This window comes from Erpetoichthys calabaricus, chromosome 17, assembly GCF_900747795.2.
Source record: "Erpetoichthys calabaricus chromosome 17, fErpCal1.3, whole genome shotgun sequence".
NCBI lineage: Eukaryota > Metazoa > Chordata > Cladistia > Polypteriformes > Polypteridae > Erpetoichthys > Erpetoichthys calabaricus.
This window is the reverse complement of record NC_041410.2, coordinates 19,526,828-19,542,449: the sequence shown is the minus strand read 5'-3', so window position 1 is coordinate 19,542,449 and position 15,622 is coordinate 19,526,828. Positions and strand designations below refer to the sequence as shown.

General features: G+C 41.4%; 1 protein-coding gene across 1 annotated transcript in view; it reads right to left on the bottom strand.

The window, feature by feature from the left end:
- The window catches only part of polr2m (RNA polymerase II subunit M), a 124,789-nt gene that overhangs the window by 49,740 nt on the left and 59,427 nt on the right, over positions 1 to 15,622 (bottom strand). Inside the window, exons 9-10 of the mRNA XM_051920775.1 lie at positions 14,009 to 14,137; positions 11,937 to 12,034 (exon numbers count right to left, since the gene is read on the bottom strand). Of these exons, the coding sequence (XP_051776735.1) occupies positions 11,937 to 12,034; positions 14,009 to 14,137 (227 nt within the window). The remainder of the gene's footprint in view (positions 1 to 11,936; positions 12,035 to 14,008; positions 14,138 to 15,622) is intronic.

Genomic DNA, 15,622 nt, shown 5'->3' with positions numbered 1-15,622 from the left:
ATTCTTTTATTTTTCAGAGTTCTAGGCGGCTGCTTAGAGGAGCCCATGGCTACTGATAGTTGGGAGAAGGTTTGAGGAGTCTGAGAATTTATACATCTTTGCAGTTTGCATCACCTGGGGTTTCCTAACAATGATTGTGAACAAGCCATAGGCCTACAGAGCTCATGAAGGTCTGAGACCACCTTGGGAAAAGTTATATGAGACCTCAAATATCTTGGGGTGCCCAGACTTTTGTATGGTGGTCCTTTACTGTTTTCACTGTATAATTGTACCAAACAAAAACAATATACTAATCTTGCATAAAATGCTGAAAAGAAATGTGTCATCTTTAACTTTATGCCATTTGGTGATCAGTTGATCGTCTGCCCACAAAACGCTAGGCAAAGCAAACAAGAATACAATGCAAAGCACAAAGCCAAGATGCAATCATGTGCATCAAGCTAGCTAAAGCGCCTTACAGCGTCATGGCAGTACATTCATTTTGTGCCAATGATATCCTGTGGGGGTGCAGTGCTGCTTGGTTTTGCTAAAGACAAACACAAATGGCATTTTCAGCCTTCATCAATGACACGCAATGTCTACTTTGGCATTTTGTGTTAGGACCATGAATGTGAGGAAAGATGCTGTATAAAACATATAGTAAGTCTGGTGGGTGATTTGATCTGCCACTGCCACAGATCTTAATATGCTGGTAATTTATTTGTAGTTCTAGAAACTTTTGTACAGTTTTGTGAAGTCATTTCATACTCTCTTTGAAAGACACTTGAAAAAGCAACATCTGATGGATGTCTAGCAGTGTCATCTCACATCTCCAGAGTCCTAAGTTTGAACACAGACTCTGGCATCATGTGTGGAGTTGGCATGTTTCCCATGTGCCTGTGTGGGTTTTCCTCCCACATCTCAAAAGACTTGGACGTTAGGTTACTCAACAACTGTAACACTGTCTGATGTATGCGAGTTTCTCTCTGTGTGTTAGTGTGTTATGTGATATGTTGGCACGCTGTTATGGTCAGGTCCCACTTTGCACCCGGTGTTTCCAAAATAGCAATTGGCTGCCTGCAGTCATGAAATGGAAGTGCTAGATTAGAAACTGGATGGATTATTGGAGGATAGTTGATCTTCTTCTATTCTTTATGGAGTAGTGTAGCTTGCTTTTTATTCTGCGTTACGATGATGTGCCCAGAGAAACCCCCTGTACAATACAAGGAATGATGGATATGTGATCCTCTGTGACCTTTTATGTTGTGAAGTTAAAAGCTTGGGGACTATGAGCACAAAGAAAGCTGTTAAATAACAGATAGATAGATAGATAGATAGATAGATAGATAGATAGATAGATAGATAGATAGATAGATAGATAGATAGATAGATAGATAGATAGATAGATAGATAGATAGATAGAGGATTCATTTTTTGTCCTTTTTTCACTACACTGTAAAATGTGGGATCATATGCACAGTGAAAGGCACTAAAAAGTTTCATGAATACAATACTTGAGCCTACTGTATTGAGAACTGCTTTGGGATCACCTGTCCAGGCAGTATGTAATATAAAGATAATTTATCTTTCACTTCCCTTTTATAATATGGTGCAAAATGGCATTACAGGATTAGAATTAATAACTACGATTGAATATAATACAATTAAAACAAGATAGATGATTGACCGTCTACTTTTCTTTCTGCAACAATGCCAATCGCTTTCTGAATTTTTTTTGAATCATGGATCTAATAAAAGGAGCTACATGATTATATGAAGGGGGGCCAAAAATTCCTGGAATTATTAAAAAAAAAAAACTTTATTATAAAATTTAGAGCGATTCCCTTTCAGTCACCCTCAAAATACTGCTGCTCAAAATGCAATACACTTGTCCTAGCACTTATCCCATCCTTGTTAAGATTTCCTGTACTCATCTTTTGTTGTCTAGAAATTCCTGTGTTTTTTTTTCCTGGATTTCTTCCATGGTAGCAAATCTCTTTCCTTTTAGCTTCAATTTTAATTTCATGAAGAAAAACAAGGCACCAGGAGCAAGATCTATATTATATACAGTACATCCAGAAAGTATTCACAGCGCATCACTTTTTCCACATTTTGTTATGTTACAGCCTTATTCCAAAATGGATTAAATTCATTTTTTTACTCAGAATTCTACACACAACACCCCATAATGACAACGTGAAAAAAGTTTACTTGAGGTTTTTGCAAATTTATTAAAAATAAAAAAATTGAGAAAGCACATGTACATAAGTATTCACAGCCTTTGCCATGAAGCTCAAAATTGAGCTCAGGTGCATCCTGTTTCCCCTGATCATCCTTGAGATGTTTCTGCAGCTTCATCGGAGTCCACCTGTGGTAAATTCAGTTGATTGGACATGATTTGGAAAGGCACACACCTGTCTATATAAGGTCCCACAGTTGACAGTTCATGTCAGAGCACAAACCAAGCATGAAGTCAAAGGAATTGTCTGTAGACCTCCGAGACAGGATTGTCTCGAGGCACAAATCTGGAGAAGGTTACAGAAAAATTTCTGCTGTTTTGAAGGTCCCAGTGAGCACAGTGGCCTCCATCATCCATAAGTGGAAGAAGTTCAAAACCACCAGGACTCTTCTTGGAGATGGCCGGCCATCTAAACTGAGCGATCGGGGGAGAAGGGCCTTAGTCAGGGAGGTGACCAAGAACCCGATGGTCACTCTGTCAGAGCTCCAGAGGTCCTCTGTGGAGAGAGGAGAACCTTCCAGAAGGACAACCATCTCTGCAGCAATCCACCAATCAGGCCTGTATGGTAGAGTGGCCAGAAGGAAGCCTCACCTTAGTAAAAGGCACATGGCAGCCCGCCTGGAGTTTGCCAAAAGGCACCTGAAGGACTCTCAGACCATGAGAAAGAAAATTCTCTGGTCTGATGAGACAAAGATTGAACTCATTGGTGTAAATGCCAGGCGTCACTTTTGGAGGAAACCAGGCACCACTCATCACCAGGCCAATACCATCCCTACAGTGAAGCATGGTGGTGGCAGCATCATGCCGTGGGGATGTTTTTCAGCGGCAGGGACTGGGAGACTAGTCAGGATAAAGGGAAAGATGACTGCAGCAATGTACAGAGACATCCTGGATGAAAACCTGCTCCAGAGCGCTCTTGACCTCAGACTGGGGTGACGGTTCATCTTTCAGCAGGACAACGACCCTAAGCACACAGCCAAGATATCAAAGGAGTGGCTTCAGGACAACTCTGTGAATGTCTTTGAGTGGCCCAGCCAGAGCCCAGACTTGAATCCGATTGAACATCTCTGGAGAGATTTTAAAATGGCTGTGCACCGACGCTTCCCATCCAACCTGATGGAGCTTGAGAGGTGCTGCAAAGAGGAATGGGTGAAACTGGCCAAGGATAGGTGTGCCAAGCTTGTGGCATCATATTCAAAAAGACTTGAGGCTGTAATTGCTGCCAAAGGTGCATCGACAAAGTATTGAGCAAAGGCTGTGAATACTTATGTACATGGGATTTCTCAGTTTTTTTATTTTTAATAAATTTGCAAAAACCTCAAGTAAACTTTTTTCATGTTGTCATTATGGGGTGTTGTGTGTAGAATTCCGAGGAAAAAATGAATTTAATCCATTTTGGAATAAGGCTGTAACATAACAAAATGTGGAAAAAGTGATGCGCTGTGAATACTTTCCGGATGCACTTTATATATATATTGTCACACATGTGCGATTGGGAGACATCTGAAAGGCCTTAAGAATAGTGCTACCACACCAGACCAGGGGGTGGCGAGCTGCACTATCTCTCTTTCTCAATCTTCTGCAGACCATTCACGGGAAGTCTCGCCAGGTCCCGATGCCAGTGATGACGTCAATTCCATTTTTTTGCTGGCACCCGTGATGATGTCACTTCCTGTCCCAGCACCACAGATGATGTCACTTCCAGGACAAAACACATAATTTCCGGCGCCAGTGATGACGTCACTTCCAGTCCAGAGGACGTCACTTCTGGTTCCAGTCCCAATGATGTCACTTCTGGTCCCGGGCTTTAAAGATGCCATCTTTTTCTGTTATATTCAGTTCTGTTGTGGACTTGAACCTGTGATCATCTTGATCAATTTAAAACCCATTTGCAGCCAAGGCGCAATATATGGGTGGCTGCCCCAAACCTTTTTATGTCTATGGTCTGCTTTTGTGACAACATATATTTAGAAATTTATTCCATGAAAATGGGTAAAAAAGGAGGATATACAAAAAGCACATAAATAACAAAACTCAGTTCCTCTTTGGGCCTTCTTCAAGCACCCAAATCACCCAGTTACTTGGCTGGTCAAGCAGGGCCATCTTAACAAATGGTCACTGGGTGAGAGCCCCAGGAGCACAGGGGCCCACAATGTTTCTGATGCCTGTGTATGCCTACGCCTATGCTATCAAAAGGGGGGCCCCAGTGCACTACTTTGCCTGGGGGACTATGGTGTTGTTAAGATGGCCCTGGACTGGTGTACCTCCTGATCTTTGCAATTGTCCCCAGCATTCTCTCCATCTCACCACTTGTACCTCTCACTCCACAATTTTGGGTTTCTCTTCCTCCTTGTCCTATCTTCCCAACTCTAAACTTGTCTGAAAAGGAGTTTTCACGCCAATTTCCGAGGACATCGCTGTCATTATAACTGTAATCATAAAAGATTTCTGGAACCTCTGGAGCGTTCCTACTACAGCTGCTCCTAGTGACTCCAGCAATCTTGAGCTCAGACTCTCTGCTAATACATCAGAGAACCCCCCCACAACCCCCAAGTAGCCTGTCTACTATAATAAATAACATAAAGCCACAAATAAGGTAAAGGACTTCCTGAGAGCCATGTTTTGGATTGATGGACTCCTGATACAGTATGTTATCTGCCACTTCTTGGTGATAGCATCTTTTCTACATACACCTGAGGAGTAGTTAAACATGGTGCTTTCTCCACCTAAACACTGGCTCATCTATGTAGGCTCGTTACGAGTGCCCCCTCTACAGCAGTCAGGTACATTGCTTTATAAAGTGCCTTATTTCAACACATACTATGAACAGCATTATTTAAGCTGAACATTGACAAATTATTTGATTGAATAAAGTAAATGTTCACTTCTCTGTCCACTTTTCCCGACTGAAAAATAAAACAAAAAATAAAGCTCTAAATGTTTGTGCTTTCATTTACTTATTGGCCTGGAGTGAGCAGGGCAGAGACGGGCGTAAACGGTGGACAGTCTCCAACATGAATTATGTGCCAGAAGGTTCGTGGGAAAGTGATCTGTTAGGGAGCGTTAAGCAGATAAAGCAGGAGAGACATTTGACCAGACTGGCAGCTGTTGCTTCTGCAAATTTCTCCTCCCTCACCTCAGTCTCTCTCCTAATAAATCACCACTGTACGGTATCTTGAATTGTGCAAGCAATGTGTGCAAGCCATCGGGCTGTCTGTCGAGGGACTCCTCAGTGAGAGCAAGACATGACGTACAGTCCGACTCTTTCTGAGAGGCAACTCGGACAGCACACACACCTCCGGCTGCCAGCCCCATTTCCTATAAGTATGAGTAAGAGATGAAAGCCAGCATTTCGGCCAGTGTGCTGCTGCTCAAGGATGACTTTTATGTGTTTATTTTATTTGAAGCCAGGGTCTGTTTTTTTCTCTAATACTCATGAGTGAAAGTTTCATTACTCACTCGGCCAAAGAACCCCAGGGTGTGGGGGAATAGGGAGTGGTTTGGCTGTTGGGGTCTAACATCTCAGCACCATTCGTCCAATTAGTTTTGGCTTTTTGCTCTGAACAGCTGTCCTAGGCTCCTCATGTCTCCAGTGGGCCCCGTCTTCTCCATTCCTGTTGTACCTCCTGTAGTTGTTGAAATATCTCATCCAGACATTTATTCATCATCATTGCTGGAAAGCCTTACTTACTTTCTATGCTTCCCAAGAGAGTGAGGGGAGCATTTCTTGGCCTTCTACTGTAATGTCCATGCACACTCATCCCTACACCTCCCTCACTTCCTCTCATTCCTGCCTCTCTTTATTCAATACAGGTCTGACATCTAAAAAAAAAGTCAATTCACAATTACATTTACAAGATGTAGCTTTTGATTTTCAATGAGTCATTTCTGAGAACTGCTGACCGTATTCACTCACTTGACAGCTAATGAATATGAGGTTTGCTGACGTAGAGCTGAGCTCATCTGATTTCACCTACAAATCCATCTGAAATAATACTTTTGTGATGAGGTTCCCTCCGATTGGGAAATGACGCTGTCTGCAATGACTTCACTGTGCGTTTCGGATACACATTACAGGACAGGCAGTGCCATCTGCTGGTCAGAAAATATATCTGCATTTGCTTTTGGATGGCATAATATACACTCTGATCAAATTATTAGGAACACTTGTACACCTGCTTAGCCATGGTTATCTACTCAGCCAATCATGTGGCAGCGGCCCAGTGCATAAAACCCTACAGGTCAGGACCTTCAGTTGATGTTTACATCAAACAACAAATATCGCTGATTTCAACTGGGGCATAATTGTTGGTGCAAGACAAGCTGGTTTAAGTATTTCCTGGCATTTACACACACAACAGTATCTAGACTTAACTCAGAATGGTTCAAAAAACATCCAGCAACAGCTCTATGGAAGGAAACGCCTCGTTAATGAGGGAAGTCAGAGGAGAATGGCCAGTGAATGACAAACAAACAAGCACAGTAAGCACTTCGATCTTGGGGTCTATTTATCAACATGCAGTGGAGACGCCAAGAATCAAAGTCAGAAGACTTAGCAGAGTCAAAAACAAAAAATAAACTTGAGAAAAGTCATGTTGGACAAAGGAGTTGCCAAAAAGGCTGCTATTTATATTATAGCAAAGATGGCGATTCAAACGTGACTTCCAGGGACACACCAACTAACCGCCAAAGGTTGCACGTAATATTTACATTTATTTATTTGCCTGACGCTTTTATTCAAAGTGACTTACAATGTTTGAGATACAATTGGTTACATTTCTTTTTGTATTGGGTGAAGTGACTTGCTGAGGGTATTCAAATCCAACCCAACCTCAGGATTGGAAGTCCAGAGCCTTAAGCACTACACCACTGCCTGCCTAATGTTCATGCCTCAGAATGGAATTGTGGTAAAATTAAAAACAAAGATGTTATTCATTTTTAATATTTGATAAATGCATCCCATGAAAGTATTATTTATAATAATTAGGGGGCGGAGCCTCCTTTGCTCACCAATCACCAGGGACAGGTGCTAGGTGCCCACTCGAAGGGTATTAGGGCACTCCTCCATTACAGAAAGTGATTGCATTTAAAGAGGTGGCATATAGAAGAGTTTGCAGGGTGTGGGAGGAAGACGGTTTAGTCCTTTGTTATTATAGATAGAAAATCAGTTACTTGAGTGTCTCACTACAACTGTCTATTTTAAATACCAATGAATAATAAAACGTAGTAAAATAGTGATACATAATAAAATGTAATAAAAAGTAAATAGAAAATTAAATTACAATAACGCCTCATCATAAACAATATTATGAATTAATTTATCCTCTAACTTTCATTCTACAAACATTGCTTTTTTGTATTTCTGTTCACATATTGTTCAGAATATTTTTCTCTTTTTCATTTATTGGACAATTCTCTTTGCTCTTGATCTTCATTATATGCAGCTGTTTTTTGTTCATTTTCTTTTTTTCGACGTTCATTATTAGCTCTTGCCAATTGTTTTCTTTCGTAATCTAAAATTCAACGTTCTTGAATAGATAATTTGCTTTTCTGCCTGCCATTATAACCGACTACGTAGAAGGGGGAGTGAGCAGCACGGAGAGAGTGTCACGGGGTGGGATGGGGAGAGGATGTGCGCAGTAGGAGTAACGATTGGGTGAGTGGTGTGGAGGGGAGTGCTCAAGGCTGAATAACGTGGACATGACGGAAAATTTTTTTAATATAATACAGAGATGATAATAATAATAATAATACATTTTGTTTATATAAGTTTCATTTTAGGTAATATAAATTATTTCTTATAAAACAATTTCATTTTAATCTTTTTTATTTTATAGGGTCAATATGGCCATGTGTACAGAGCATAGTTTTTACCTGCATGTGCTAATCAGCATGCAATACTTCATGACTCACCAGCGCCAGGTTACAACATCCTTACCATAGTGGCAGAAGCTATGAACAGCCCATCCATCCATTTATTTTATAGATCTCTTTTTCCATAACTGGTTCATAAGCAGGCAGAGCCAAAGCCTCACCTAGCAGCATCAGGAATTGGACCTGAAAGTGGCCAGACTTAGATGGGATAGGCCTGATGGATTAGGATCCCAAATGGGATAGGTGCACCATCAAGGGGAACACTGACTCATGTCCAGCCACTTTAGGGTCACCAACACGCCTAAAATGCATTATTTTTATAATGGTGAAGAAGCTGATATACAGTATCTGCAGACCAAGACTAAGCAACTTGGAATTGGAATCTGTGGAACTTGAGCTACAAGGCCAAAGCTCTGGCTAATGCCATTAGAGTCAAATATAATGTGGGTACCAGATGTTCCCGTTAGGGTGATTGGTGCATATAAACTGGTCTTGTATGAGACTATGAATGAGGATGCCCTGGTATTGCATCGTGAGTTGTTTTCCTCCTTGCACCTGATGTTACACTGTAAGGATAATCTCCACTTCCACACAACCTTAATTTAGAGTGAACATGCTTGGAAATTAATTAATAAATGATAGAGTCCATAACTTTTTTTTTTACTGATTCAATAAAGTAAACCACATTCCAGAATGCTTAGTTAAAAATGATGACTAGACCTTCTTGCATGTAAGTATTGCAATCTAGACGAGAAACTCTCACTGACTCTGAAAGATATCCAGGCATGTCTGGCATGCAGTACAGTAACGGTGAAGACAGATAACTCACTGATGAGCAATGTTTGAGGTGATATTAGCATGAAACTCTCAGGAAAAGATTCTTCATCATCTAAAGGAGACTTGTCATGGAGGTGCACAATGTGATGTTAAGGTACTCAGTAGGCCAAGACCAACTCCACACCAACTGACTGTAGAATATTATTCCAGGGCCTGAATCCTAAGGAACAGTTCATGAAAGATGATGGAGAGCTGGATATCATAGTCGAGGTGCGGTGGATAATTTGGTGTTTGGTACACTGTATTAATCCCCAGTGCATACAAGCAATGGATTAGCGGGTTATTAAGAAAAGTGATAAGACTGGATGATTTAAATATAAACAACTTTTTTAAAATTAATAATTTAAAAAGATAAAAAGAAATCTTTTACTATATGTATTGCTGGGCAGCACGGTGGCACAGTGGGTAGCGCTGCTGCTTTGCAGTTGGGAGACCTGGGGACCTGGGTTCGCTTCCCGGGTCCTCCCTGCGTGGAGTTTGCATGTTCTCCCCGTGTCTGTGTGGGTTTCCTCCGGGCTCTCCGGCTTCCTCCCACAGTCCAAAGACATGCTGGTTAGGTGGATTGGCGATTCTACATTGGCCCTAGTGTGTGCTTGGTGTGTGAGTCTGTTTGTGTGTGTCCTGCGGTGGGTTGGCACCCTGCCCGGGATTGGTTCCTGCCTTGTGCCCTGTGTTGGCTGGGATTGGCTCCAGCAGACCCCCGTGACCCTGTGTTCGGATTCAGCGGGTTGGATGGATATGTATTGCCATGCAAACTAAAGAAGGCCTAGACTAGCTCAGTGCTAATCACTAAATAACAAAGAGGGGTCACTCTTGCCCACTGAAGTTGAGGTATCCAAATGCCAAAGCCTTCACAGCTGAGCTGAATCCTCTTGATCATAAAGGCAGTGCCTCTGACCACAGTGTAGAAAGCAAGAGTTGCAGAGTTGCAGACAACATATGTCATATGGTTGTGAATATCACATCTGAACAAGCTCGATGAAAACAGGCCATTCAGCCCAACAAAGCTCGCCAGTCCTGTCTACTTAATTCTTCTAAAAAACATCAAGTTGTGTGTTAGAAGTCTCTAAAGTTTTACTGTCGACCACACTACTTGGTCTCTAATTCCATGTAACTTTGGTTCTCTGGGTGAAGAAAAAAATTCCTAATGTTTGTGTGAAATTAACCTTTGTGAGAGATGGCCAGCAGTGTATCCTGGCCAATACCCCCACGCCGCTAGGTGGAGTCCTCCCTGAAACATGGAGTTACCCCGAATTCCCGCAGGGCATCATGTACATTGGAGTTTTCCTTCACAGCACTGCTGAATACCATGGGGGCCGCCAGTAGATGCTGCAAGGAGGCACAAGGATTTATATTTTCACTATAGCCCGGAAGTACTACCTCGTCACGAGGGCGGAAGAAATGAAGTACTTCTGGGCTGAAGAAAAAGAAGAGTTTTGATCTGACCCGGAAGTGCTAGGAAGTCACGTGGACTGAGGGACAGAGGCACTTCCGGGTCAAGGGGTTTAAAAGGACTGTGGGAGATCCCAGCAGTGAGCCGAGTTGGGAGGAAGGGTGACTGAGCTGCTGGGAGTGGAGGATTAGTGTATTGTGATTATTATTGTAGTGATTTATTGAGTATTGTGGAGTGTAGGTGCTTTGTGCACACTGCTATTATAATAAATTCAAATATTGGAATTTTACCTGGTGTCTGATGTGTGGTCTGAGGGTTCAAGGGGACAAGAGCACCCTCTATCTGTCACAGCTTTAACAAGTTTCCAATGGTGTCTTGTGTTCTTGTTGAACTAATTTTAAGGTCACACTCTCGATTCACTGAACTAATTCCCTTCATAATTTTAAACTCTTCAGTCATGTCTCTCCTCTTAATCTCTTTTAAGGCTCAGCTCTTTTAATCTTTCCTCATAACTCATCCCCTGTAGCCCTGAGTCAGCCTCGTCTCTCTTCTCTGGACCTTCTCCAGTGCTGCTTTGTCCTTTTTGTAGCCTGGAGACCAAAACTGCACACAATACTCCAGAGGAGGCCTCACCAGTGTGTTATAAAGCTTCAGCATGACCTCCTTGGACTTGAACTCTACATATCAAGGCGCTATATAACCTGACATTCTGTTAGCCTTCTTAATGGCTCCTGAACACTGTCTAGCAGTTGATAGTGACAAGTCCACTATAACTCCTAAATCTTTCTCCTTATCCTTAACACATATACAGACAGCTGTGAAATTCTTACTTGCATGTGCTAATCAACATGCGACACATCACCACTCTCGTGCGCCATGATCATTGAGTATTACCTTGAATACCTCTGTCTTCTAAATGGCATCATGTTTCAATATTGCTTTACCAATATGTGCATGACAGATGGTGGGAGAAGGGGTGACACTCTTAATAATACAGCTAAAATCCAAGAGCTACACACAACCCGGAAGGCACAAGTCACTTTTGTAATGTTTCTTTACACTGCAGCCAGAACTGGCTGGAGAAAATCAAATTCCTTACTTTGAGTCAAAACCGCAGCCATATTTAAGTATCGACATAGTAGTATGTTGAGAAATAAGTCAGGATCCTGTCCCTCTCCATTTCACGTTCTCCCATGAACCCCAGGACCCACAGTCAGTAAGCTATGGTTTATCCAGTCGAGCTAAAGGAAAACTCTTTTGGTAAAGTGTCAGAGAAAGCTACCCTGTAATCCCAAGATGTCCAGTCCCACCATTTCTGCTGTCTCAGAGAGGATGAGCAGCTCAGAGGGGGCTGTCACCCAACGCAGAGAAAAATGGTATCTTGACCAGGAGAGGAAGTGAGTGTAGTGAAACAAAGAGATGACTGTTGCATAAGAGGTGCCTTCACAGTTAGAAACTCAACTGGCTGTTGGGCTGAAGGAGCTCTGCTTTAGCACGACTGGATAAGTTGCCACCTACTGACTTAGAGGCGAAAGGTTTGCGTCCATTCTCTTCATGTGAGGATGTGAAAGAGAGAGGGCCAGTGACCAGTGACCATTCAAGGTAGACACAAACCTCTTGTTATGAGCCAAGCTGTCTGGTTCATCTGCCAGTCGAATCCGAACCAAGGCGTATTCTTTTTCCTCCAGGCTCCTCTGCAGTAGCTCTCGTTCCTGAAATCATTAGCATAAGCTGTAGCCCTTATGAGGATAACCAACTAGAAAGTGGTGATTTATTTATTTTTTTTAAATTTATATAGACATAGCCAGTCTCAGCCCTGGGGTTCACTCTGAAAGCTAAAAACACTTGTTGATGTTCAAAGTGGCTTTAGGTCTCATATACATTAGGATACAATTGGGGAACAGGCAGGCCTGAGGACATGCAATGAGTCAGAGGTAGGCATTATTAGGAGGTTGATGATAATAATTATTATTATACAGTACAGTATATTAGATACACAGCTTTACTCTGGGCAACATACGAAAATGGGATACTTTAGAGTTCTTTACTTTTTCGTTTTTTTTACTTTCTCATATACATAGTGAGATTGTGACCTCGAGATTTTGATGAATCTTGACGTTTTAGACCTTCCTGAGTCCGAAAATACCATTTTTGATATTTTTTCTGTCTGTGTGTAAACATGATAATTCGAAAACACTTTGCCCTCGGTGCGGTGGGTTGGCGCCCTGCCCAGGATTTGTTCCTGCCTTGCGCCCTATGTTGGCTGGGATTGGCTCCAGCAGACCCCCGTGACCCTGTGTTAGGCTATAGCGGGTTGGAAAATGACTGACGGACTGACTGACTGACTGACTGACTGACTTTGCCCTCGGTCAATGAGATTTTGTACACCTGTTTTATATCAAAAATAAGGAATACTATCAACTTTTGGGCCACTTCCGACAACCGGAAATGGTACTTTAACTGAATACTTTTGCGAATTTTCAAGTAAGTTATGGTTATAATTATAGATAGATGTTTAAAATTTTGTATAGATATTTAAAATGATAAAAAGCTAACACTGTGGTGGGCTGGCGCCCTGCTCGGGGTTCTCTTCTTGTCTTGCACCCTGTGTTGGCTGGGATTGGCTCCAGCAGACCCCTGTGACCCTGTGTTAGGATATAGCGGGTTGGATTATGGATGGATGGAAAAGCTAACAGATATGAAATTTGAAAAAAAATTACTCAACCGGAAGTAGTATTTTATTTAAACAACCATTCAAATTTTTTGTATCATGGAAATATAAATGTGTACACGATATTAAAAACTGTATTCAATATAATGCATATTTTTTCAATATCTATTATTAATTTTATTTTAATTTATACATAATCAGTTTAACCATAACGTGTAAACATTGAACATGCCATGCAAATATAAAGATGTAATGGGAACAATAAACTGCAATACCCCCATCATGTTCCTGGTAATACATTTAATTTTATGATTTTTTTTTATTTCCGTCATCATTATTATAATTAAATTTAGCTAAATGAAGTTTTACCTATAGCAATTTATTGTAACAAATATTATATAATACTAACACTCTTTCTACGTTTTTAGGTGACTATAACTCTTTTTACTTTGCACGTAATCTAGGTAATCATTACCTGGTAATGCATATGTAATCATGAAAAAATTCCACCACCATTTTCGACCTCCCTAACTGTGAAAATATCGTTTGATTATAAATAGAGATAAATGATTATGTATCGATATTATCAATTAGTTATGATGAGAAACATAGAGATATGATATTTGAGAAATATTGTGCAACTGGAAGTGGTTCTGATGACCTTTTCCTCCATCCCAGTATACGAGGAAGTCGAGGGGAGCACACTCCCGATTTTTATTTTTTTGCACCTGGAGCTGCTCCAAGCTACATGATGAGGTAAGCAGTGTGGCCGAGCAGCTTAGGCACTGCATTTCATACAAAGTTTCAATTCCAGCCTTTGCCCCACCAAGCAATTCGCCTCAGCTGCCTGCACTCCAACTGTAAAATAATCCTGAGGTGTCAGCTCAACATTGATAAACTATAATACTGATGACAAGTCAGAAGTCAGAATTAATCTGATATTCTCATCATTTCAGGTCTTGTGGCTTCTAAACTTATGCAATACCCTTAAACTCAATATCGTAGAGTTGTTCACCTGCTCCATGCGGCTGATGAATTGGTCCAGCTCACCGATCTTCTGATCTCTCTCAGTTATTTTCTCTTCTGTTTCCTTCACTTTTCTGTTGGCTTCTTCAATCTGCAGGACGTAACTGGTGACTTGAGCCTTTATTGAGGGGAACACAGTAGAAAAATGAATGAGTGAATGGGTCTGCCTGATTCCCTGCAGCCCTGCTCAATTTTCATGTGTTGTAAGGACACAAAAGCTCAATGTCCTCACAGGTGGCACAGTGGTAGTGCTGCTGCTTTGCAGTAAGGAGACTGTGGAAGATTGTGGGTTCGCTTCCCGGTTCCTCCCTGTGTGGATAGCGCTTTGAGTACTGAGAAAAGTGCTATATAAATGTAATGAATTATTATTATTATTATTAATGTGTGCACTCACTCACACACTCCGGGATGCATGGGCTCATACATTTAGCAAATTTTCACTTCATACTGTTTTGCTTCTGTTTGCATCCTACATGAGTAGGCAGTCTTTTGTTTTTTTCTATTCCTTTTTCAGCTTCTTTAATATTCCCCACATTGCATTGTATTGTTGTGGTATGGTGGCTCAGTGGTTAGCTCTGTCATAACTCAAAGCACAAATCCCAACCACTGGTGCCGCTAATGTGGAACTCTCTCACTTAAAACGGATCTCTGTGGTGCTTCCATGAAATATTCTGTTTTTTTCCTCCACATCCCTAACATGTGTGTTTTAGGTTAGACATCTATGTTGTGATGTCTAAGATAGGAGGGCCAGATCTTGGATTTCCCCGGTCCTTCTTGTGATGCTGAATTAGATTAGGCAGGCCTCACAGGAGATGTATGGATGGATGCTTTGTACTGAAGTGTATTGAATTGTTACTTTTGCAGCTTTACTTGCAGAAGTGTTTGACTCCTGTGAATGAAAGGCATTTAAACCCATTTAAAGTTTAACACTGGGCAGGTTTTTTCCAAGATTAATGCCCCGGTGCAGGCAGTGCTGGTGCTAGGTTATTTTGCACACTAGGACAAGCTTATTAGTGCGCCAACTGACTGTTCGGTAACTAACCCGTGTGGCTGGGTTTTCCCCCACTTATGATTTGCACCCTTGTAAAATGCCTAATTCACCTTAATGATGGCACTGGCCATGGGTGCAGTACAGTAACAAAGCAGGCCGTGCAACAGAGATACCCAGGGGCTTCTGTAGCCCTGTATCATTTCCAGAAATAATCAAGACATTTATGTAAAGCATACACATTAATGATCTTTTTGTACTCTTTCAGCAATTCTTACTTCTATCATTAATCCAGTTCACTCATTTCATGTTTCTACAGGTGATACATCTGGTAATAACATAGTAAGGGTATATGGTATGGAAATGTGTTTGGGTGAAAAATTGCAGGCATTGTGAGAATCACCTATAAGGCAACACAATCACAGCTGCTTTTAAACTAATTAGCATGTAGTTTTACCGAGTGGAAAATTTAAAGTTATCTACTCAGATAGCTAGACAGACACGTAAGGCACTAGATTACGAAACTAGGTGGAAAGGCAGATGATCCAGAATCCATGTAATCTTTACAAAGGGAACTGGACAGCATACAGGCTTGGGCCGATTTGTGGCAGATAA